A 22755-nucleotide genomic window follows, 5' to 3' on the forward strand; every position below is an offset into this window, starting at 1 on the left:
ATATAAAAGCAAAAAAATCGTGCATTTAATGATAAAAGCGTGAAATTTTTACCATCGATAAATACTCAAATTCTGAGTGTTTTTGGTTATGGTGCCCAAAAAATACCCCACTCTGATTTGAGTCTAATATCAACTATGTAGCTTCAATGGCGGCTTCACAAAAATTCGCCAAAGTTTCCTATACACTGAATATTTCGAAGGGGGGAAATGGGGAGTAGGAGTGTGGTATTTTTTGGTCACCATATCCAAAAACACTCAGAAATTGAATATTTAACGATGGTAAAAATTGAAAGCTTTTATCATTAAATGCACGATTTTTTCTGTATGGACCTCCACTATAGCGACAAGGGTAATCGCAGCAGTCATTCATCCAATTGAACTAAATTTATTTTGCTTTTTATTTGACTTGTTTCGTCTACATTTTTTACATCTTGGGAATGGAGTCCTCTTCAGACGATGAACTAACCGCCAGATTCTGTTCTCAAATGGGTAGAGGTAGTAGCGAGGAAACCTCTAATTCAGACAAGTATTTTTTTAAAAAGAAAAACATTGAAAAACTGAATAATTTTCTTCATTGACATCAGCACAGGGATTCGCAGCTTTTATTTTAAAGATGATGAGGATAATAAAACGTCAATCGATGATGGCTCCATGGAATTTGCAATGTTTCACTTAGATATATCGTCATCCCGACCATCGAGTCCTGATGATGTTGGATGCTTAACATACAATATAAACAAACCGGACACAGAGTTTTTGAAGCGATTGGATCAACTGAAAAAAGAAGCGTTTAACAATTGGCTGGAGGGGAAACTGTAGGTGGTCCCCATGAACTGCTTTGCTAACGAATACAACATTTTAATTCAAACCAAAAATTTTGATTCAGAAATTTGAAGAAAAAACAGCGAAAAGAAGCACTTTTAGCCGAACAAAGGCTCAAAGAAGAAAAAGAAAAAGAGGAACAAAAACAACAAATAATTCGAGAGAAGAAACTGGTTGAATGGTTGAATCGAAAGAAGGTGGAAAAGGAACAGTCGTCGGTGGAGCATCAAAATCCGAACGAAACTGCGGAGAAAACGACATTTTTCACCGAAACGAAGGCTGATCAAACAAAATTGAATTTCGATGCGTGGAAAACCAAAAAATTGGAAAAGAAAAAAGTTATCAGGGCAAAAGAACAGAAAGAGGCTCGCGAACAAGAACAGGCCAGAGAACTGCAAAGAAGTATGTCGTTGGAAAAGCATAAGATGTGGTTGAAGACAGCCCACGAGAAGCCGCGACCAGTTCCGTTGAACCAAGGCCTGTTGAGTTTAAGGGGCTCATTATATCCACCAATCAATTGCAATCCGCCTTGGATTTCGAATATATGATTGAGGAGGGGTAACCGTTACCCGTTGGTCGATCTGCAAAATTTTATTAGTTAAACTCAATGAATTCGGGTCAACATTCATTTTATTGTCGAATCTAATAAAGCTTTATTCAATTCAATCCATTTCTATGTACAACAACAAAACAAAACAGGGATGGATTAGATAAATGTTACGTTGATGAAGCCGCAAAACATTCACTTGGTCAATATTCAACAGTTTGACCTATTGACTGTGTCCATATAATTTGCCGGAAGACATAATCCGGCAACGATTCTCTTATACAATATTTGATGCGAAATAGATTTACCTTCCGTAAAAATATTGACCAAGATCGGCATTATCAAAGGATTGGCATTATTAATTGTTTCGTTGCTCTGCCACTCTTAAATTCGAATTGAACGACTCTGATATTTTTGAAAAAGATGAAACATTCGTTTCTGATTGAATGGTCTAAGCATTGCCGGACGATTCTCAAACATCTGATTGTTCTCTGGGTCTTTCAGACGATTTTGATACTTTGATATTAGTACATCAGCGGCAGAGCAAGGAGAACAAGATCAAGATGTAAACATAAAAAAACACATTTTCCTTCAATAAATACATTCGCCCAAAAATCCACACTTTCCCTGCTCGAGGGGTATTACACCGAACGGATTATAATTTTCACATTTTCCACTTTGCACTGGTATCTGCAATGTTACGGGAGTTACATTGCTGCCTTCCCATTCAAAGCCATCGAAACGGAAGCCGTCCGAACGATTACATTGCATGCTCAACGGTTCCTGTGTGTACATGGTCCACAGTTCGTCGACGCGACTTTTTGTCCATTCAATTGAGCGATAATTGTCCGATCTTGCACCATCGATTTGAATGCTTTTTTGGTGCTCCTTACTAATTAAGCAACAGAAATTGGCGATTAGAATCGTCTTTAAGGATTTGTCGAAGCGTATTGCCCCTTACTTGTGCATGTAGTTGAAGTAATCTTCCAGGGTCTTTTCGGATACCGAACTCTTGCACACTTCCAATTTGGTAGCTGGGTAATACTGAATGTAATTGACGCACATTTCATCACTAATGGCAAAACCACCGAGCACTGTCTGATTGTATCCCTCAGTGGTATAATAACAAGTTGTTACCAATGCATCTCCCTGTTTGAAATATTGCAATATTGATCAATGTAATCAAAACATTCGATAAACTTTTACCGGTAGGACATTCGGCTTGTAGCGTAACGTGCGTATTTCTTGGAAATGGTGAGAATAATAATCATCGCGGTTGACCGGTAGCAGTTCTGTAGCTCCTCGAAAATGTCTAGTTAGAATGCGGACGCCACGCAGATGAGTGTGTAACTGCGAACCAAATATTGTAATGCCATCCGATGGTAGTGCCTGTTGAAAATATTTTGTGTTAATCCATTCCCGTAAGAAAATAACATTTGTGGCACAGCCATACGCAATACTCACAGCTTTGGTGCAATCCGAGATACAGTAGCCACTTAATGGAAAAGCGGTTAGTCCTTGTGGAATCGCCATTTTATCAGTGTATTCAAGACCAAGTTCCATTATAGCAGCATCGAATTCTCTCAATTCCGAGATTATTTTAATTTTCATTCCGGAGCTATCAACAATCCCTAAAATTTGGAAATCCAGGTTCATCTGCATCGGATCACCGTGAGACCTGTGGCTATGGTTACATACCGTCCAAAATATCCGGATTGTTAAAATGAACCTCCAATCGAATGTATGGATTATAGCTTGGTCCTCCAATCGGTAAGCCGGCTTGTCTCGGATATGTGAACGTACTGGCTCCCATAGCCCACAACGAAATCACCCGAGAACAAACTTTCGCTTCAGTTGGTAAATCGTCACAATTGCCCTCATACAGTGGTATATCAACGTCGACATCCGTCTCGCAATGGAATACTTCCATATGATGAACAATCGATGGACTGGTTATGATTGGTTCGAACTATTGGAATTACGATAGATATCAGAAAGATAGAACGGAATGTCTTTGGATTTTTCAATGTGAACCTGAACGATGTGATGCTTTCGTTTGACAAAATCGTCCAATTTTTGAATTCGGCACCAGTACGTCGTGTCCTTGGCTGGAACTTTTATTTTATTTAACGTAATGGTCACTTCTTCGACGTTCCTGAAACAAATTTAAAGATTTTTACGGACCCGCTCACCGAAATTATCGTTTAAGTATCAACTTCTCCGGTATTTCCAATTTATCTGCCCGTAACAGTTGCCCCATAACCATTCCACTAGTGTTAAGACTTGATGATTTTCTATGCTGTGTGGAGAAGTTTTCCTTCATGATGCTAGTTTGTGGCGTGGCTTCTGAGTTTTGAGAGAAGTTGACAGTATCATTTGTTTGCGACCACAACACATACATGGTTCCTTCCTATTGGACGCAATCGAAATTATTGTAGAAAGCGAAAATTGTCAATTAATTTCAATCAATCACATGAAAATCAAAATCCTGTGGATCGCAAGTGCTGAACTTCCGTTTAAAGGCAACTGATTTGTCGTCCATACGTAACACGTGACAATCTTGTTGCACATCTTTGTATATGTTTCCATCATCACCAACGTAAGCGTCCTGCGGTTTAAGGTTTTAGATTTAAGGAAATGAGAGGAAAATTTCCAGATATTCTACTCACAACAGCTACATCGAAAATGTCGTTCTCTTTTGTAAATAAGCATAAGTCCGATTGTTCCATATCGCCTCTTTTGGAAAATCCAAACGAAAACCATTTGTTTTTGGCCGAAAATGCGTTGTCAACATTGAACATTACTTCCTGCTTGTTCCAGTCTATTAACCAGCTAAGCTTAATTTTCTTATGGTCTAGGAGTAGGGTATGCAGCTTAGTATTGGCAAGTCCTGTGATAAACATGAAACTGTAGTCATCAATTAAATAAATTAATTTAACGCAGATGGATCTTTTCCGACAAGTACAGCTACGAAAGTATAACTTCCAGCGATTCCAATACACTACATTTCATTCTTTTCACTTGCGATACTCAACGGTATACTTGTCGTACTCAGGCATATTCATTGAAAAATATCTTAATTGATGATAAAATTTACAATATCGACAATATCTGATATCAGTCAATATTTATCGAGCTATCTGTCGATATTTAACGATTATACATCAATATTAATCCATTATCGATGAAGCGTTCGAATGATGCTCATTTTTTTTTTTTTGAAAATATTGATAATCGATACTTAGTAAACTAGGCCCCACTAGGCCTATGAGTGGGTCAGGTCCCTTGACTGACTGACTGATAGCTGAAAGACGCTGGAATGAGGATGTATTTCTTGCCAAACTCTTAAATAAATTTAAACTCGTGTGGATGGATACGGCCCTCGCTTCGCTCTGGCAAAGTTCGCACTCGTTGAATTTTTCTAGATTATAAGACTTTCTCAGGAAATAATTCTAAGGGAATATTTTCGTTCGACAAAGTTGTCAATCGAAACAGCGTAGCTGAATGTTTCAAATTAAACTGCAAATATTTTCGATGTTCTACTGAAAATTGGCCCTATTTGCTTATGAATAAGGTATGCAACTCGTGTGATTACGGCCCTTTCTTCGCTCTGGCCGCAAAGTTCACACTCGTTCATTTTTTTCCCTAGCCAAGACAGCATAGACAGCAAGTTTTTTCGGAATAAATCACGGATTATTACTCCAGTATTTCCATTAACGAGTAATTTCAGTACAAACGTTTTTGGAAAGCTGTCGAAAACTACTCCATATGATAAGTAGACAGATGATCTGGTTACCCTCGCGAATTTCATTCTTAGTCGAATAATTTTTTTTTTTAAATCTGTTGAGGATTAGTCAAGTTATCGTGCTATCAAGCGACGAGACAAAAATTCTTTTGGAAATATCTCTAAGATCAATCGTTCGTTATAGCCCATCCTCAAAATTAACCTCAGGAATTTAATCCCCCTTCGAATAAAAAGAAGTTTTTGGAAATCCGTTAAGAATTACTCGAGTTATCGTGTTATCAAGCGACAAGACAAAAATTCTTTCAAGAATGTCTCTAAGATCATCCGTCCTTTATAGCCCATCTTCGAAAATAACCTCAGGAATTTAATTACCCTTCGAATAAAAAAAAAGTTTTTGGAAATCCGTTAAGAAATACTCGGGTTATCGTGTTATCAAGCGACAACTCAAAAAATCTTTTAAGAATATCCTTAAGATCACCCGTCTGTTATACTTCGAACTTAACTTCAGAAATTTAATTCCTCGTCGAATAATTTTTTTTTTGGAAATCTGTCGAAAACTACTCAGGCTATCGTGGAATCGAGCGACAAGACAAAATTTTTTTTGAGAATATATTTAAGATCATCGGTCCTTCATAGCTCATCTTCGAAATTGATCTGAGGAATTTAATCCCTCGTCGATTAAAAAAAAGTTTTTGGAAATCCGTTTAGAATTACTCAAGTCGTGGAATCAAGCAACAAGACAAAAATTCTTTTGGGAATATCTTCAAGATCATCGGTCCTTCATAGCCCATCTTCGAACTTGATCTAAAGGATTTAATTCCTCGTCGATAAAAAAAAAATTTGGAAATCCGCTTAGAATTACTCAAGTTATCGTGGCATCAAGGAACGAACAAAGTGTGACAAACATTTTCACATTTTCACTTTCAGTATATAGATATGTTATCAATCGAATAAATTATCGAAGATGCCTAGTCGGATTGTGATTATCATACGAATGAAACTAATTAAATGACGTCATAATGTTGCATCCTTGTATTAAGTAAGCAAAAAACTTGTGTTCATTGGCTTTTAGATGGAATTCAGATTGTGAAACAAAATTTCGTAACAACTGTACACACACATGCAATTTGAAACATCAAACGCTAAACCACTTCTTTTGCCTCAACATTTTTAGAACATTTTACAAGTAGCATCTTTGTGATAGAATTTATTTGCTTTATCTGGGTATGCTAAATTTTGCATTTATGTTATAGTGTGGCTGCAAGATCAAATTACAGTAATCTCTGTAGAATTTCTGTTCGAAGAATAACTCTGAAGGATCCTTAATTAATACATGAGAAGTTTTAAATTTACTTAGTTAGGACCTAGGTAGAGTGGTAGGACTTCCCAGAGTACAAGTACCCATCATCTCGGTTATAACTATAACATATTGTAAAAATTTAAATACTAAATTAAGATGTTAATGCAACATAAAGATTGTAGTAGGAATATACGCTATCGATAAACCACTTTAGGGTTGAGTGTGACAATGCCACTTTGTGTGCCTAAAAAAGCATTTATCACCGCGTTGCATACAACATTTTTTCTAAAAAAGGCAACGAAAGTGTCTCATTTTGTCACTGAGTAGAGAAATAGTATTTTTTATTGAAAGCTCTGTCGTGTAAGAACTATGTCATGCACGACAGACACTTCAACAAAAAATGATTCTATTTTTACATTTCAATATCTTCATTATAAGCTGACTGAAATATGCACTGCCTGTATCCTTGCAGGATCTAGAAACAGTCTGGTGACAAAAATTGGATACGCCAATTTACAGGCAGGATCCCATTACATCAAATGCCAGTACTAAGTAACTTGACACCAGTCTGCCGTCTTAAATTCTAAAATTTTAAAGAAAGAGGTCAGACTTGTGTTAAATTAAACTGATTTCGTTAAAGTGAATCCAGCACCTGTGTGTGACTCTCAATTTCAACTTGATACCATAGGAACAGGCTGTTGTGAAGTTAAAACTATCGTAATTCGGAAGTGTTCATCCTGTTCCCACATTGTAAGTATGCTAGTTCGAAGTCGATAACTATTGGGAATTAACGTACTTAGTATTACTATGTACTTCGTATCTTTGGCTGTATTTCAGCTTTGACATAACAAACCTTTTCAATTTAGGTAGTGTCAAAATTAATGACATTGATTTCAAACCGTGGCCTTATGAGGTAGTGACTTGTATGCGAATTCTGTGACACCTGTGACCTAACCGCTCCAATAAATATAAATTTTCTCGAAAAGTGTGATACCACACTGGCAATTTCAAAGCAAACTATTGATAGACATGATCTTTTCCGTTAATAACACTGACACGGGTCGCAATTTCAAATTTTAATTTATGTTTTGGTCTGTTACAAATCAAATGCTGGTTTAAAAAATACAACAGGAAATCAATAAAACTTTTCGAAACGGAACGCACTAACCAATCCCCCCGGCAACGACCAGAAATTGCTTCCTCTAAACTATCACCGACCGACAGTGATATTTATTATTTAACACATTATCCCCAACATATACCTACCTCAAACTTAACTCCAATCAATTAGTTAGTTATTGATTTTGCTGAAAAAAAAGTTTTTGTTTCGCTTCACATTTTTCTGATTTTTTTTTTTTTATTTGAAGCAGATACTCTACACTCAAATTTATATTAATTAAATCTACTCATAGCCCAATTCCCCATAAAATAACTTTAATTAGTATAATGTGAAAAATGAATCTCGTTCGTTGAATAATACAATTCTGTTTCCATATCACGACACAATCTTTTTGTAACACATGCTGTATAACTTTTTAAGCTTTGGTAGGATACAACCCATACAAAATATTCACCCCCAGCACAACATTCTCTACTAGTCCAGTTCAGACAAAAAAAAAGTTTCAAGTTGTATCGAGGCACATCATCTAATTGTTTCCTATGATCTAGTAGAACAATTTTGTAAAAGAAACTGTGTAAAAATTTTCACTCTCCGAGCTGCGCAAAGAAATTACATTTTCTTAGAATTCGCTAAAAATGTTCACTTTTAGCGAATTATAAGAAAATGCAAATTCTTTGCGCAGCCCGGAGAGTGAAATTTTTTTAATACTATCTTCTACAAAATTGTTCTACTAGATCATAGGAAACAATTAGATGATGTGCCTCGATACAACTCGAAACTTTTTTTTTGTCTGAACTGGACTATTCTCTACCTACAGAGATATTTTTTTTATATATATAAATGCTCGTGTAATATAGTACCATAAAGTACTGTCTCAATTGCCTACCATCGTACAGAATCTGTATAACACATCTGAACCGCTCAAACTGAACTATCATCATCCTCCCACCCCATTCTCTCGTTCCAAGTAAATTTTTGGTTTTCATAGTGTAAATTATACTTTCTTCTGCAATATGAATAAATGATCATTAAACGGAGAAGATGGCAAAAAAAAATATGATAAAATTGGGTTAAAGAGAATTCCAACACGATTTAATAAAGTCCTTTCATTGTCTTCTACGGCGGTATGTGAATAATATGCAAAAAGTATGTGAGAGGAATTTTTGGTATTTTCTGCGGCATTTATAAGTTCTTAAGTCGGTGTCATTTATTGCTTTTCTCGTATTCGCCCTCCCCCAATACTCACAGTATGCGGGCATAGGATTATAGACGAACGAATTAAGGTATACACGTACAAAAGTGTCTTCTACCTGATTCCTTTTATAAGAGAACTTTAGTTCTTCATAATAGTCGGATGTTGTGCTAGAAACCTGATATAAATTTCAAGTAAACCGAATATAGCGTTAGATTTGCATACGCGAGTGGTACGATGAACTGGCGGATGGATGTAAAGCATACACAACCTTACAATTTGATGAATACTCATAAGCTAAGAGTTTTACGTTCCCGACATAAATGGCTTTTTTCCCATGTAACATAGTTTTTGAACCATATTCTGAACATTATTTTTTTCACAGTCTGGATGGTTTGGGATTGGACATATAGCTGAAACTATATATGCAAGTCAACGGTGCTTTATTTTCATTACACTTTGGTATGTAGTCCCGATGTTAATTGATATAAAGCCGGTCATAATACTAATTTGCTTGGCTTCTGCACTTTCAAATGAACTGCCACTTTGATCCCTAGGAATTTTTTAATTATTTCATTTTGTAACAAACACTTTCTTGAACTAAATGGAATAACTAATCATTGTACGCTTAAGAGGGTTGAAGCTACATCAAGGGCGCAAAATGAAAATTTTTCACTTCATCAAAACAAACATTGAACACTGCTGAATAATTAGCAGACTCCACATAGTCCAATGCATATATGAGTATGTAAGTGCACCAAATGAAGTTACTTATAAGCACTTAATTAGATGAAAGTGCATGGATAATATATCCCTCACTACCAATTCGCTTCTTTCCCAACCACTTTATTTCTTTTCACCCATATCATCATATTCTTGCTTTTTCTCGACGAGTTTCAATTTTTTTAAATTGGTCTTTGCGTTTTACGTGAACAAAATATGACAAAGTTCCAACCAATTTCTTTCGAATAAGAAACAGAGTGAGTCTTTCACATCAAAAACATTTTTCATTTTTCCCCCGTATGGTTTCGCAATAGCACTCTCAAGGACCGAAGTCAAAGTCAGCTTCGGTGCTTGACAGTGCTATGGTTTCGTTTTTGTTTTACTACTGTTTCGATGCTAGATTTAATGCCACAACCTCTTACAAACGTCACGTATATAATTCTATGATCGTTGAAGCTATTACTTTATTTGTTGAAACATGTTTTTTAATACAAAATCTTTTACTTCATTAATCTGTCCTTATATTTTGATATATAAATTTGAGCTTGAGCACATCGTTCATTTTCCCCGTTGCTATTAATAACAGATGACTACCCGTGTAAGCAGCAAACTGCTGCCATGTTCTGTATCTTATTGTTACGGAATAGAAGGAATGTGCAGCAACTTCACTCCACCAAATTCTTCTAGCCTAGCATGTAAGTTATATGTCAGTACCGAACAGATTGACAATGATCTACTTGTATTTCATATTAATTGTTTCTATCTGATTCGATAGTCGTAGTGTACGGCACCGCCTCCCCTGCTTTTTATTCCAGTCGATCAGAATCATTATCGATGTGTTAAGTGAAGTTATTGGCGAAATTGAAACAACGAATTACCCAAATAGAGTGTTAATGTGCTTCGACTAGTTACCTTGTTCCTACCCGAATTACTCTTGGTTCAACTTCTTATCACCCAGAGATCGGACTCTAGCTGAAGCTCCTTTGTCCAAGTACCTGCTCTATCTGATCTGAAATCATTTTTAACAGCTGAAGAGATTTATTTGTGTCACTTTTTTGCGTTATGAAAAATTATCGAACAAATTCAAATGCTCATTGAAATGTGGCACACATAAATTTTAATGCATCGAACGAACAAACCGTACACCAAATAAATCCATTAATGTTGAAGCAACAATAGCCGATGATTGATTCTGCCATGATATATTTTCAGATATATCCACCAATAAACACCAGACTATTTTAGAAATTGATATATGGAAAATTAGAATATGTGTCGGATTGATGGGCTAAATTTACTCAGTGATGTTGCAACATTTCTGAAAATATTATTACATCGTCAGCTTTGCATGTGTATATACTATTCCATATGTTATGATATTATTTGCTGTATGCTGAATGGGGATGTGTTCAGGTAGAAATCGATTTTTATTTCTAATTAAAATATTGCCAATGGCACACAGCTATCTAATTTCAAATTAATAAACCAATTAAGGCATCAATTATGCGCAATTATGCTATGATGGTCTTCGTTAGTAAATTTGTTGTTTGTTTTTGGTGACATCGGAAGAATCTTGTTGGTTTGTGTGATTAACTGCCATGTACATGATATATAGTTCTTCCATCAACGGTTTCTGAACGACGAAATATACACCTGTCTTAACTTCGATTCTTGCAACGAATGACACATCAAACGATGTTTGTAACGATAGAGAATATAGATAAAATGTAACATTCGTGTAATTTAAAAATTTCTCTCTATCTTTCTAAGTCTGACAAATTGATCCATTAATCGAATTAGACTCTGGTTTTCAGATAAATTGCAATGCCCTTGTTTCAATACCTATACTCAAATATGTCTCGATTTTCGAACAAATTTTTCGATTGTTTTAAAATAGTAAATAATTTGAAGCAGGGACATTTTTTGGGAAAACTTTTGTCAATTTTTCCTTCATTTCCCACATTTTCAATTTTCCGATTTGTTTTTGCAAGTTTTCCTAAAAGTATTTTTCGGGAAAATCTAGGAAAATGAGGGGATATTCAAGAAATTATGGAAAAGGTTTTCCCAAAAATAGTCCCTGATTTGAAGAACTTTTATTCGACCTAGTTTCCTCTGCTCAACAAGTCAGTAAGCTTGATATCGGTCACAAAGTGAATTTCATGAATTTCAAATTATTACTTTGTTGAATACTGCAAGTCTGTAAGGTGCTATAAAGAGAAATTGTGTTTGCTTAAAAACGTTGGTGTTCTTTGTGTGCAACTTTACTTCAAGTACTACATCAACAACAGAACGCTTCGTAAAAATGTGACTTTCTTTCAGGTGTCAACGGAGCTAATATTTTTTTATGTCGAACACGTTATCCGTGCTCTTGTTATGCAAAAGATAATGGAATATCTAATTACGTATTTCATTTTTGTTTTTTTAATGGAATGGACGATGGCATTGTCGTTTGTATAATGTAAGGGTATAACAATTTTTGTTTGCGTAACAGTCGATTTGTGTATTAAAATAAATTATTGCAGGGTTGTTCAGAGGATCTCTTCGAATAGCGAATAGCATAGAATATATAAAATTGTTTGTATAATTCTGATAGAAAAAATCTGAAGATTTCTATCCACCCATTTGAAATTGAAGATGATTTTGTGAAAAAATTTGGAAATTACAAAGATGGTTTTTGAATTATTTCCATGAGATGCTGCAATATACATTGTTACGTTGTATTTTGTAAAAGTTCATTACTCAACAAACTCACAGTTGTGTTTCTTGAGCAACACGTTCGATGTCTTTTCGACAAGTGTAGAATGAATGAATTACGTAGCAGCATTCAATGTATTCTGGCGTAGCACTGAACAGAAAGGCCAGCGCCGGGTTTTTTTACGTTACGATTTAGCAACGGACTAAATGCAACAGTTGAACTCACCCACAGCGCGAGGCTATTACACTAAAAACTTCGAAAAGATTCGAAAAGAACAAACTGAAAAGCTGAAATGCCTACCAAGAGGTATTGAAAGTGGCTGAAATGCCTATAAATTCAAGAAGCTGAAATGCCTGTAAACGCAAGCAACTTAAGCTGCAGTGTCTACGAGCAAACTCTTAAGAAATCACAGTCAAAACGTTTACAAAAAAAATATCTACAAAAAATGAAACAGGCGAACAAGAATTCACAGGTAAAATGTCTCCCACATGGATCACTTGAAGTGAAAACAATGAAGCCGCTGTTTCGACCTCGGGACTCAGTGGCGGTCTGAGGCTAGCGTGATCCAGCCATCATCAGTTGTTTCCCTTGATCCCTTCCCAAGTCAGCAGTAAATTTTCGATTGAACGAGCATTAAAAATTTACAATGAAAATTTGCCATCTACTGATGGAATGTTTGGGCATAAACGGAAAGCTACTGTGAAGGAAACCCCGAAACGTAGCAAGAAAACAGTGAAAATTCAGTCAACATTCAAGCAAACAAACAAAAAGTCAAAAAAAAACAGAAACCTTCACGATGCACTCACGATCCCGTTTCCATAGATCCAACTTGCTCGTACACAACCTTTCAAAACCCGTTGAAAAAACGAGATCTGGAGCCAGCGAAACAAGCGAAACTGTTCAGTGCTATGATTATGGCTTATTGCCTGCCGCATGCAAAAATGGATTGTCACAAAGGAATTTACGTAAAATTAACAGAAAATATTCTTTTTGTAATGGCCATCTTTCGCATGGTGCAGGAAATAAAAAAAATGTTGGATCTGCTCGGAAGAAAAATAAAAATGAATAGCATGATGAATGAGCTCAACTTCTCGTCGGATCAACAAACGTCACAAGAGAACACCACAACTATTAACTTTTCACTGACGAAAAAATGTTTTCTCTGATGTTTGAATTACATGCAATTTTATGTGGATGATAGTGGTAAGTTCGTTGAACAACACACGTTCAGTTAGTTATTGAGTTGCAACGTCGTTTCCAATTATTATTAAAAGTTGAAAGCTCTGAGCAAATTAATAAAGTAATAAAGTTCCAAAATAGTCATTTAATCTATCACTTCCATTGTTTGAGAGTGTTCGAAATAAAATCTTTTACTTCGTTAATTTGTAACATTTATTCTTGCTATAAAACAACATTGTATATAGTTCATCATTTATTTTTGTCATCGATGTATATAACAGATTACCAACCATTTTAAATAGGTTTTTTCTTAAAAAAACATCGGACAAAATGAAAGCGATAATTTCTGGTAAAAAGTGACCATCGGGTACTTTAGTGACTCGCTGCGGTGAATTTAGTTTTCTTGGTGCAACAAACTGTTCCATAATGTAGCCCAAGGTCCGAGGAGCATTTATCACACGCATTCAACCAAGCACAAACTCAGCTGCTTCATAAAAGTTTACCAAAATCGCATTTTATGTAAGAAGTAAAGTCGGGAAAATTATCATTGGAATAAATCTAAGGTAAAAAAATGAAAGGTCGACAACGGGTCGAAAGTTCTTTGGAGCACTAGGTGACATTTTAGAAATTGCCCTATCTCTTATTGCCAATAGACCCTCCAGTGCCGTTTTTATATTTTTAGGAAGTACCGAGCCTACGCCTTCCTATGGAGCCCTAAACCGTCAGGTTTGCTGATGCGCGCAGGCGTTATGTCAGAGAATTTTTTTTCCTAATACAACATCCAGACGTACTTGATAGCTTATGTGATCGGCCTAGGCTAGCACTACAGTCCCCTTAAATTTGAACGAAGTCGACCCCTTACCCGAGATAATCAGGATGAAACAATTCCACCTGAAAACCAACGATTTTTCAAACAGCTTTACCACGAAAACGACAATTCCGAGAGAGGCAAAATATACCTCGTTGAACTCTTAATGAGGCAAGGATTCAATGGGTACCATACTCGTCAAAAATCCAGATACGTTGAATTTGTCCTTCATACAAATTGTTCGCGATATCTTCATATATTTACATTTCACTATAATGTGAAGCTACGTTAACCGGTGGTCGACGCTTATTTGTGTTACGAAAGTATTTAATCAGCACAAATAATAAAATCATTATCGATTACAGTCTCATTATCAACGTCTAGTATTCGCGCTAAAAATTATAGCCAGAATGCCAGTCATCAACGTAGGAAAGCCGTATTTCGATTTATATATCTTAAAATTCATTGTATATCATTGCTCATAGTAATGACTGAATAATAAATAAGCCGTTTTTCTAACTAATTTTCAGATAATTTAGTTTGGACAGATTCAGGTTAGCTAAGCCATTATGCTTTTGTGAAAAATAGTCATAAAGTGTTACCACGGATATATCTTGCATCTGTCCAATTTCGTCCGACCGCCAAAAATAAAAAAGTTTTTAAATTTTGATTTGCAATGCATCTTATGAATACATAAATTTTATTTAAAGTTAATGTAACCATGACCTTTTGCAGTACCCGGAATTTATCCATAAATAAACTGAAAACTGAGCTAAAAAATTATCTAAATGCGTCTATTGAAATTATGTAGCAATGTACATCCTACAAATAAATCGAAGGATGTCATTCGAAATCATTTCGAACAAAGGAAGAAATAGATTTATTGAGTATTTTGGCAGTTCAGTTTTTTTAACCTATTACAGACGGCAAACATATTAACAGTTTTACTATCTGATCTATTACTTCATTTGATCAAAGATTTTCAGAGATTGATTTCAGAAATCTTTTACTTCATTTGTTTTGAATTTTGTTTTTACTGCTATAAGGCTGTATATAAGAGACGTGTACGTATACGAGAGCTTGTGCGAGTATTAGTACGAGTATCTTATATACAGCCTTATATCAGTGAGGTATTTTATCGCAGTAGGCAAACATCTCTTTTTCTAGTAATATAATTTTGCTTGCAAAACCTTTAGCTCTCTAGGCCCTAGAGTCTAGGGTAAATTTGTTTACTTATGTACGTCGTGTATATAGCGCACAATACATACACACACCGTATGCGATAATAGTAGATTATTCACCTCTGTCCACATGTTTATTTAGACACTTGGGGAGTTATTGCATGGGCCGAAGGCGAATGTTATAACCCCAAGTGTCTGAATAAACATTTGGACAGAGGTGAATAGTATTCAATGAATACGCTCTTTTATCTACCGAAGGCGAAACAATAGCACCTTTTCACTGCTATTATTTCACCTAGATATATAAATAACTTTTCGCAATTCCGGTCCATAATCATCACCTTTCCATGCATCCATTTAATGTCGTTTTGGAGGTATTTATTTCACAGTGCGTTTTTGATTATTTTTTCGCACTTGGGCTTTTTCACATTTTTTTCGCACGCTGCATAGGTCAGTACCTTTAAGAAAGACTAAATTTTATAAATAAAAACTTTGCACAGACCAGGATTTGAACATCCAACACCAAAATTCTTCCAAACACCAAGCAACGACCATAGCCATTCGGCTATACATCGCATTGCAATGTGTATATAGAACAGGTTGCTTGATCGTTCAAATGAATTCATGTTTGCATGTGAATGTTTGGTAGAAATTTTGGTAATATTTTGCATTGGAAAGGTGATTATGGCCCGAAATTGCGAAAAACGTTGTATCTACCACGGTAGGTATGCCGGTATTTTTTCGCACACGACGTCTTGTCGACCTCGGCTTCGCCTCGACATCTAGTGCGAAAAAATACCTTCATACCTACCTTGGTAGATAAATAACTATTAAATATTATTGGAATCGATGTTGCATCCTCAGTAACTGAGAGAAAAGATCAACTGGACGTTTGTAGTTCAAACAAAAGTTATGTCAGATAATACGTCTTTAACTGCACTATGGTCGATTTTATGTGAAATGTTCGCAAAAAAAACGGAAAATACTGAAATGTCTTTGAAGCTTAATAGTTCGATAACTTGAGTAATTCTGAATCCGTATTTCAAAGATCTTTTGAAATTTAAGTCATTGACTTCACATCAGTAGTAACAATGCATACACTTCCTGTTTTACAAGAGAGTTAAAGATGTCTTCGACAGTTTCTTTTTACAGTTGGTTTTAACTCATTGCAGCGTGTGCATTTTATGACCCTAATTTATAGGTCTACTCTATTTTAAGTTAAAATAAAAGAATGTTTCAACCTCCTTTGATAAATTCACCAGTCAAGGGACCTGGCCCACTCATGAGGTGGGACCTATTTCACTTTGAATGTTTCCTAGGTTGCCACTAACAACCACATTAAATTGCATGTTAATTCAGACATCTGTGAAAATAATTTTTCTTTAGACAAACTTTAAAAGTCGTCGAAGTTTCTTGTGAAGTTTGTTGATCCCAAGAAAAGACGAGATCAATCAACACCACAGTGTGGTAGTTTGAAAATGTTTAAAAGAAAAGTATACAAGTAAAACACTGACTCGCGTGGGGAATAATAAATTCGCTTGACTTAACGTCAACGTCTTCGGCCCTCAAATTAGTTTTGCTAAGAAAATGTAGTAAATGATGATTGCTAGGTGTTTTAATCATAATCCTTTAACCTTTAAAAATTCGGGAAAATTAACGTAAGTCAAAGAAATTTCGCTAAAATAATTTCATGAATATGCTGTTGTCACCATTTTCCAAATATCCAATAATTTTTCCAAATTCAAAAAAAAAACTTTTCCTTTAAATTCTACCGTCACATTTTCTAGACAATATGTCGATGTCGCACCAATTATTACGAAAATTTTATGCACAGCTAACCTCAGCAACATGAAAATAAATTTCAAGTTAAACGAGCCTGAACACAAGGAGTGATAAATTTCTTTTGCAGATGCAACTTTAATTACCATAATACCAAAGTTTGTAGAAAAAAAACGTAGGTAAAGATAGGTACCTGATAAATGACTTTAATGAGTTCGATTCGATCGAAACCTGTGATTATGGGTTGCATAAATAAATGCTGAACGAGCCGCCAGTCTTGACTGACGACATAAAGTTTTACCTTCGGGTAATTTTTGCAAGAACTTTAACTTTAAATAAATCATCTTCAATAGAATACCCATGAGATTATGCGGTAAAAATAGCCCAACTTATTTGCTATATAGTATGACAACCTGGCATTTCACGCTCCACCCCAAAAACAGTGATATCTTAATTTATTTATGCTTTCTTTTTGGATGTGAACACGGAAAACTAACTAACTGGAATTTCGCATAAAGTTTATTTGACTATAGGGAAAATTATGGCAGAGTGGAATGGATTTCTTGGAATCTTAGAATGTTTTACCTATGCCATATACACACACCTTCTGGCAAAGTAGATGGAAAACAAATCTCTTTCATCACAAATTAATTCTTCGTGAAACAATACAGTTGCTTCACTTTCTTAGACAGGCATAAGCACACAGCACATATCCATCCATCAATCAAACGAGACAACAATTCGTAGCACAAAGGTTTAGCTAACACTGATGGAACAAAGATTCTCTTTATTTTGAGATAATAAATTAAATCTTTTGCCGACATAATTTTTCCAGTAATTTCCCCATCATTCGTAAGAGAAACTTTTATTAAACTTTTCCAATTCAATTCCCATGAACAAAGTTTTACTAATTTCAACGTTAGTCAGTCACCTGTATGCAAATGTACTTACTATTTCCATCAACAATCATAATTAAAATTTTCAAAATAACTCCAACCGTCACAACTCGCATCATAATTTTCACCCGAAAATTCCACGTGCGTTATAATGCGAAAATGTTACTTTAAAAGACTTTTAACACACGTTTCGCGTACAATATTATCACCGACGGAAAAAAAATTTGCTTTAATGAAAATTTGAAATCACAAAACTTTCTACATCAAATACCGTTGAACGATTAACAGCAGTTCCTGTTTACAGACTGGTATTTATACTGTGCGAGATGACACACAGGACGACCGAGACATACACAGGCATTGAATGCTTCCGAACATATTTATATGTACAGAGCATATTATAGTATACACACAGCAACACTTTCGAACAAAAGACGAACGTACCGACGAGCACAACTAAATACGTGCGACTATATTATTTTCCATCAACTATGAACAACCCAAATACCATCGTTTAATCTAGCTATACCTAGAGCTTCAATCAAATGAGAAAAATCGTGTACTGTTTAACCGTAAGCTAATGTGGTGGAAGAACTATGTTGATGGTGGAAGTACCATCTACGTTTTCAGTATTTGATGAAAGGGAGCTTTCAAAAAAGTTTCAACTTCACGGTTTGAACTCGCTTTCCAAGTAGCTTTTCATGTAAGTTCTATAAAAACACAGAGCTTTGACGCCTTGTCATATTCTTCATGTTTGAAGCTCTGTAAGCTCGCCAGGATAGGTTCATAGATAGCAGAAGTTGTCGAAAGCTTTCAATATCGATTAAAGTTTTTGGTGACGTGAATTTGGTAGAAAAGTTGGCTTTCCCATGATTCTTCAATAAGAAAGCTCCGAATAGCTTTCAGTTCGTAATTCATATTTCCATCTGGAGACTATCATTCAAACCAGTGGAAATGATACGGCTCCAATTATAATAGACTATAAATCGAAAAATTAAAATTCGAATTGCACCTACTAATTACCATTATCTGCGGTGGCGGTCCTGGCTGGTTTGTACATGGATCAGCGAGTTATGATTTACTTCAGGTTATACTCTTCAATGAGTATATAGAAGAGAAACGGGCAAGGTAGGTTTAGTCTCAAACACACCGTCCTGCAAAAATTGGGTATTTAAAAAGAAACTTTAAAAGTTGCAATAGAAAAATTTAGCGATCCCGTAGCAGAAGCTCTAACTTCCCTAAAATTTCTAGGTAAATATGAAGTCAAATTTAATGTAGCAGACCTAAAAACTATTATAATTAGATATGTAGCTTTATGCGTCACTATCAGAAGCCCTTATCGCCTTATCGTCTTTGATATAGAGGCGGAGTAGATAATACACGTTCTTCTATCCATAGAAATTTGTCTATTTTCTATTGAACGTTTTCCGATTAACACTGAGAGAGAAGCGGTTATTTTCCCATTACTCAGTTAAAATCTACCACAATAATATGAGACCGCTTTTGGGTCTGATTTTATTTCTCGTCCGCATAGCATATCGTAAGAATTTTTTAGGGAGTAACAGTGAACCTTGTAATATTACGAAAGTTAATAGTGAAGCGATATGTTTACACTTTTTGCAAACGCTTAGAGTGAACGATTATAGAGACCTACACCGTATCGTTCGCCAGACATTGACAGTTATGTAATTAGAAATATTTCTAAGCATTACAGTGTCTTCAATGTATTCACAACCAAGACAACCCGCATGTTGATTGTATCAATGCAGATGTTAAGTACTTGTCAGACTGTACCAACCACAACGATGGTAAATATAATTTTCGTACCAATCTTCTGTTTACTAACATTTTCCTCTTTGCAGTGACAGAACAAGTAACCGATTGGGATTGCTACGTAATCGGAAACTATACGTCGACGACCGTCTTGTTCGTGTACCGCCAATGTATTGCTAGGGGCTATGAGATCCATTGTACCGCAGGTGGACCTCTTGAGTATTGGGCTCATTTTCAATGTATTTGCAATAACAGAGGCGGCTGCAACGATAACGAGCCTCCGTTGAGGAACGCAACCTTAAGCCCTACTGACCCAACACCTTCAACACCTTCTATCTCAACACCATTTATCCCACCAATTTTATCGACACCTTCCGCCTCAACACCATCTGAAACAACATCGCCTGGACCAAACGGAGGTATAAATCTACGATTATCACCAACGTTTATTGTTTACGGTTTATTAGGTTTTGCTCTTCGTTGTATGTTTAGCGGTTAGAAAGTTAGTCTAATGTTTTTGAAAGCGGCCGGTCAATGTCTAGTACTACGTCAATAAAGATATGTGATGACTTGTCGGAAAAACGACGTATCGAACCTAACGTTAGCAAATTTAAGATTTCATTACGTCGTCAGAAAAGATTAAAATAATTTCAAATAAGATTAATTGTATAAATACGTAATGAATAACAAGAGATAAACTTTTAGAACATATCAATGACTACCCATAACTGTGTGCGAATGAGGAAGTCTTAAATTTTGATAGGGCTGATATCAATTTTGTTTACACAATTTTTGTTGGTCGATAAAAAGTTTGTTGAACTATCCCACACGCTATTGAGTAGATAGCAAGCAAAATTTTTTTTTTCGTGGGCTAAGATTTTCTTTTTGTATTTTTTGCGAATTTATACTATCTCCTGCTTCGTTTTATCTTTATGCTGCCAAAACATCGAATTTAAAGCTTATAGTTCACGAGACGTTACTTGTGACTAGCTTATATTTAAAATCTCAAAGGTTTATGCAAAACATTCAGTTAGCCTGGTTCATCTAGAAAATTCATCTGGTATCGGCAGCGACGACGCCAAGAATAAGTAATGAGCATTGGCTAGTGTTTCACTGACAGAAGAAACGAAATGTATAAGTACGGCGTGTGCGTGTAACGATCCAGGCGATAATTAGACTTGATACAACGATTTTGTAAAACCTGCAGTTCATCCAGCGTATACCTCGCACACTCTTCATAAAGCGGTAACATATATGAGAGGTGACTTTGGACGTATGCTAAATACAGCTGCTTCCTTTGTTGGATTTACAATCTATTGATCTAGCATACATTGACAATTGTGTAGTATGCCTTGATCGGGTTGCAACTAATCTAGTCAGTTTACATATATCAGTCAACATGTTCGGAAGCTTTTCAATAAATTATTTATGTTCACTTTGTAGTCTGTGGTTGTTACCTCTCAGGGAACCCGGCAAATCAACAGGTTATGGGCCCAGATAACGCGGATAATGTGGAAGAAGTTCAATTTTTTATAATAATTTATTTTGCTCGATGTGAGACGATGCTGGAATTATACGATCGGAATTGGCACAATAGCACACGATCGGAATTATCAAAGTATAAAAATGGCACGGTACTGCAGAATAAATGGTGCTGGAATCTATACGATTGGAATTTTGCAAACGCTCTTAGTTCGCTACATGAACGGAATTGGCAAAAGATCGGAACTAATGACACGTTTGGAATTTGGCATACGATCGGATACGATTGGAATCAGCAAACAAACGGAATCGATAATGAAACAATCGGAAACGGCACACGATTGGAATCACTAATCGGAAACGGCTGGAAATGACGATTGGAATGAAACGATTGTACGGGTAGTCGTGATACGGTTTCAAGGAAGTCTGTTGTGACAATGATAATCGAGGAAGTTGCGACAGTTACAATCGGGAAAGTTACAAAAAAAAAAGAAATGGAAACGACTGGAAATGGGAGAAATTGGAAGTGCAACAAATCAACAAATTTTTGAGATGAACGTGACGACGTGATTGATTTTAGATTTTAGCGACAGTTTCGAAATCGGAAAAGAGGATGAGGAATGAAGATCGGGAATCACGAAGATGGATCTAGAAACGAAATGTAATCGGAATTCAAAATAGATTTCGAACTCTAAGAATTTGTGCAAATTTACATGGCTGAGGAAATTATTTACTTGAGGAGGTGCAGTGCTAGATCACAAGATTGAGGATGTGTGTTGCAATCTATTGGGTCTAGCATAAGCATACATTGACAATAGTGTAGTATGCCTTGATCGGGTTGCAACTAATCTAGTCAGTTTACATATATCAGTCAACATGTTCGGAAGCTTTTCAATAAATTATTTATGTTCACTTTGTAGTCTGTGGTTGTAAAATCAACATCATTTTCTCAACGGGAACGTACTTTCCTTTTCGCGACATAAGCGAGATGAATGGTGTTATTTGCTTCTTAAAATGATTAACATAATCGTGAAACGAAAGATTATCGTCGATGATCAGACCAAGATATTTGTACTTGCTTAGCCAGATGATTTCAGCTAGTTAAGTGGCTGATAAAAATATTGAAGTGATAGATTTGATTTGTGTCTATATATTTTTCTTCTCTTTTAAATTCGATTCCAGACCTAACCTTCGCTTCGCCTCTGTATGGAAACCTCTCACACGCTAAAAAAAGACCTTTAGTCCTAGGTACGAAATATCTAATTAAGATCTAATTAAAGAGGCGGCTTTTACAACTCTTAGGGTAGTAGCTACGGCTATGAATTTATATTTTTCTTATGAACCAAGTTATTCTCTTCTCTTGGATGCTGATATTTTGGAAACTTCAGGCCAAACAGCATGCATTAAACAATAAAACAACGAAAAAATGCAGCATAATTGTCGATCTCAGCAATTTAAGATTGCTCATAACTTTACGACTTTTAGTAGCACATCGAGCACATCAATTTTTTGA

General features: G+C 35.7%; 2 protein-coding genes and 1 long non-coding RNA gene across 4 annotated transcripts; 2 read left to right on the plus strand and 1 right to left on the minus strand.

Annotated features, from left to right (window-relative positions):
• The first annotated feature begins 365 nt into the window (after window positions 1-365).
• LOC119067205 (coiled-coil domain-containing protein 34-like) lies at window positions 366-1488 on the plus strand. 2 transcript variants are annotated; one of them, XM_037170048.1, is made up of 3 exons: window positions 366-526; window positions 585-815; window positions 887-1488. In XM_037170048.1, exons 1-3 carry the CDS (start codon window positions 438-440, stop codon window positions 1368-1370), a joined length of 804 nt encoding a protein of 267 aa, XP_037025943.1. In that variant the 5' UTR covers window positions 366-437; the 3' UTR covers window positions 1371-1488. The 2 variants fall into 2 exon arrangements, with proteins under 2 accessions (XP_037025943.1, XP_037025944.1); XM_037170049.1 differs by having other exon boundaries at window positions 396-526; window positions 590-815.
• A 299-nt stretch (window positions 1489-1787) lies between these two features.
• LOC119067204 (tyramine beta-hydroxylase) lies at window positions 1788-18348 on the minus strand. Its single transcript, XM_037170046.1, has 10 exons — window positions 18043-18348; window positions 4039-4259; window positions 3843-3977; window positions 3586-3779; window positions 3404-3524; window positions 3068-3338; window positions 2834-3000; window positions 2576-2758; window positions 2331-2518; window positions 1788-2261 (listed from the first exon to the last, which is right to left on the minus strand). The coding sequence occupies exons 1-10, from the start codon at window positions 18104-18106 to the stop codon at window positions 1961-1963; spliced, it is 1845 nt and encodes a 614-aa protein (XP_037025941.1). The 5' UTR covers window positions 18107-18348; the 3' UTR covers window positions 1788-1960.
• A 1130-nt stretch (window positions 18349-19478) lies between these two features.
• LOC119067206 lies at window positions 19479-20329 on the plus strand. Its single transcript, XR_005085891.1, has 3 exons — window positions 19479-19527; window positions 19694-19795; window positions 19850-20329. It is a non-coding gene; the product is annotated as an uncharacterized LOC119067206 (long non-coding RNA).
• The last annotated feature ends 2426 nt before the right edge of the window (window positions 20330-22755 follow it).

This window comes from Bradysia coprophila (assembly GCF_014529535.1).
Source record: "Bradysia coprophila strain Holo2 chromosome X unlocalized genomic scaffold, BU_Bcop_v1 contig_12, whole genome shotgun sequence".
Lineage (NCBI taxonomy): Eukaryota > Metazoa > Arthropoda > Insecta > Diptera > Sciaridae > Bradysia > Bradysia coprophila.

Coding starts and splice junctions, on each gene's coding strand:
- LOC119067205 (XM_037170048.1), top strand. CDS start 438: ATGGAGTCCTCTTCAGACGATGAACTAACCGCCAGATTCTGTTCTCAA. Junction 527..584: donor GAAACCTCTAATTCAGACAA/GTATTTTTTTAA, acceptor CATTGACATCAG/CACAGGGATTCGCAGCTTTT. Junction 816..886: donor AATTGGCTGGAGGGGAAACT/GTAGGTGGTCCC, acceptor ATTTTGATTCAG/AAATTTGAAGAAAAAACAGC.
- LOC119067204 (XM_037170046.1), bottom strand. CDS start 18,106: ATGATGCGAGTTGTGACGGTTGGAGTTATTTTGAAAATTTTAATTATG. Junction 3,780..3,842: donor CACAGGATTTTGATTTTCAT/GTGATTGATTGA, acceptor TGCGTCCAATAG/GAAGGAACCATGTATGTGTT. Junction 3,339..3,403: donor GAAAGCATCACATCGTTCAG/GTTCACATTGAA, acceptor TAATTCCAATAG/TTCGAACCAATCATAACCAG.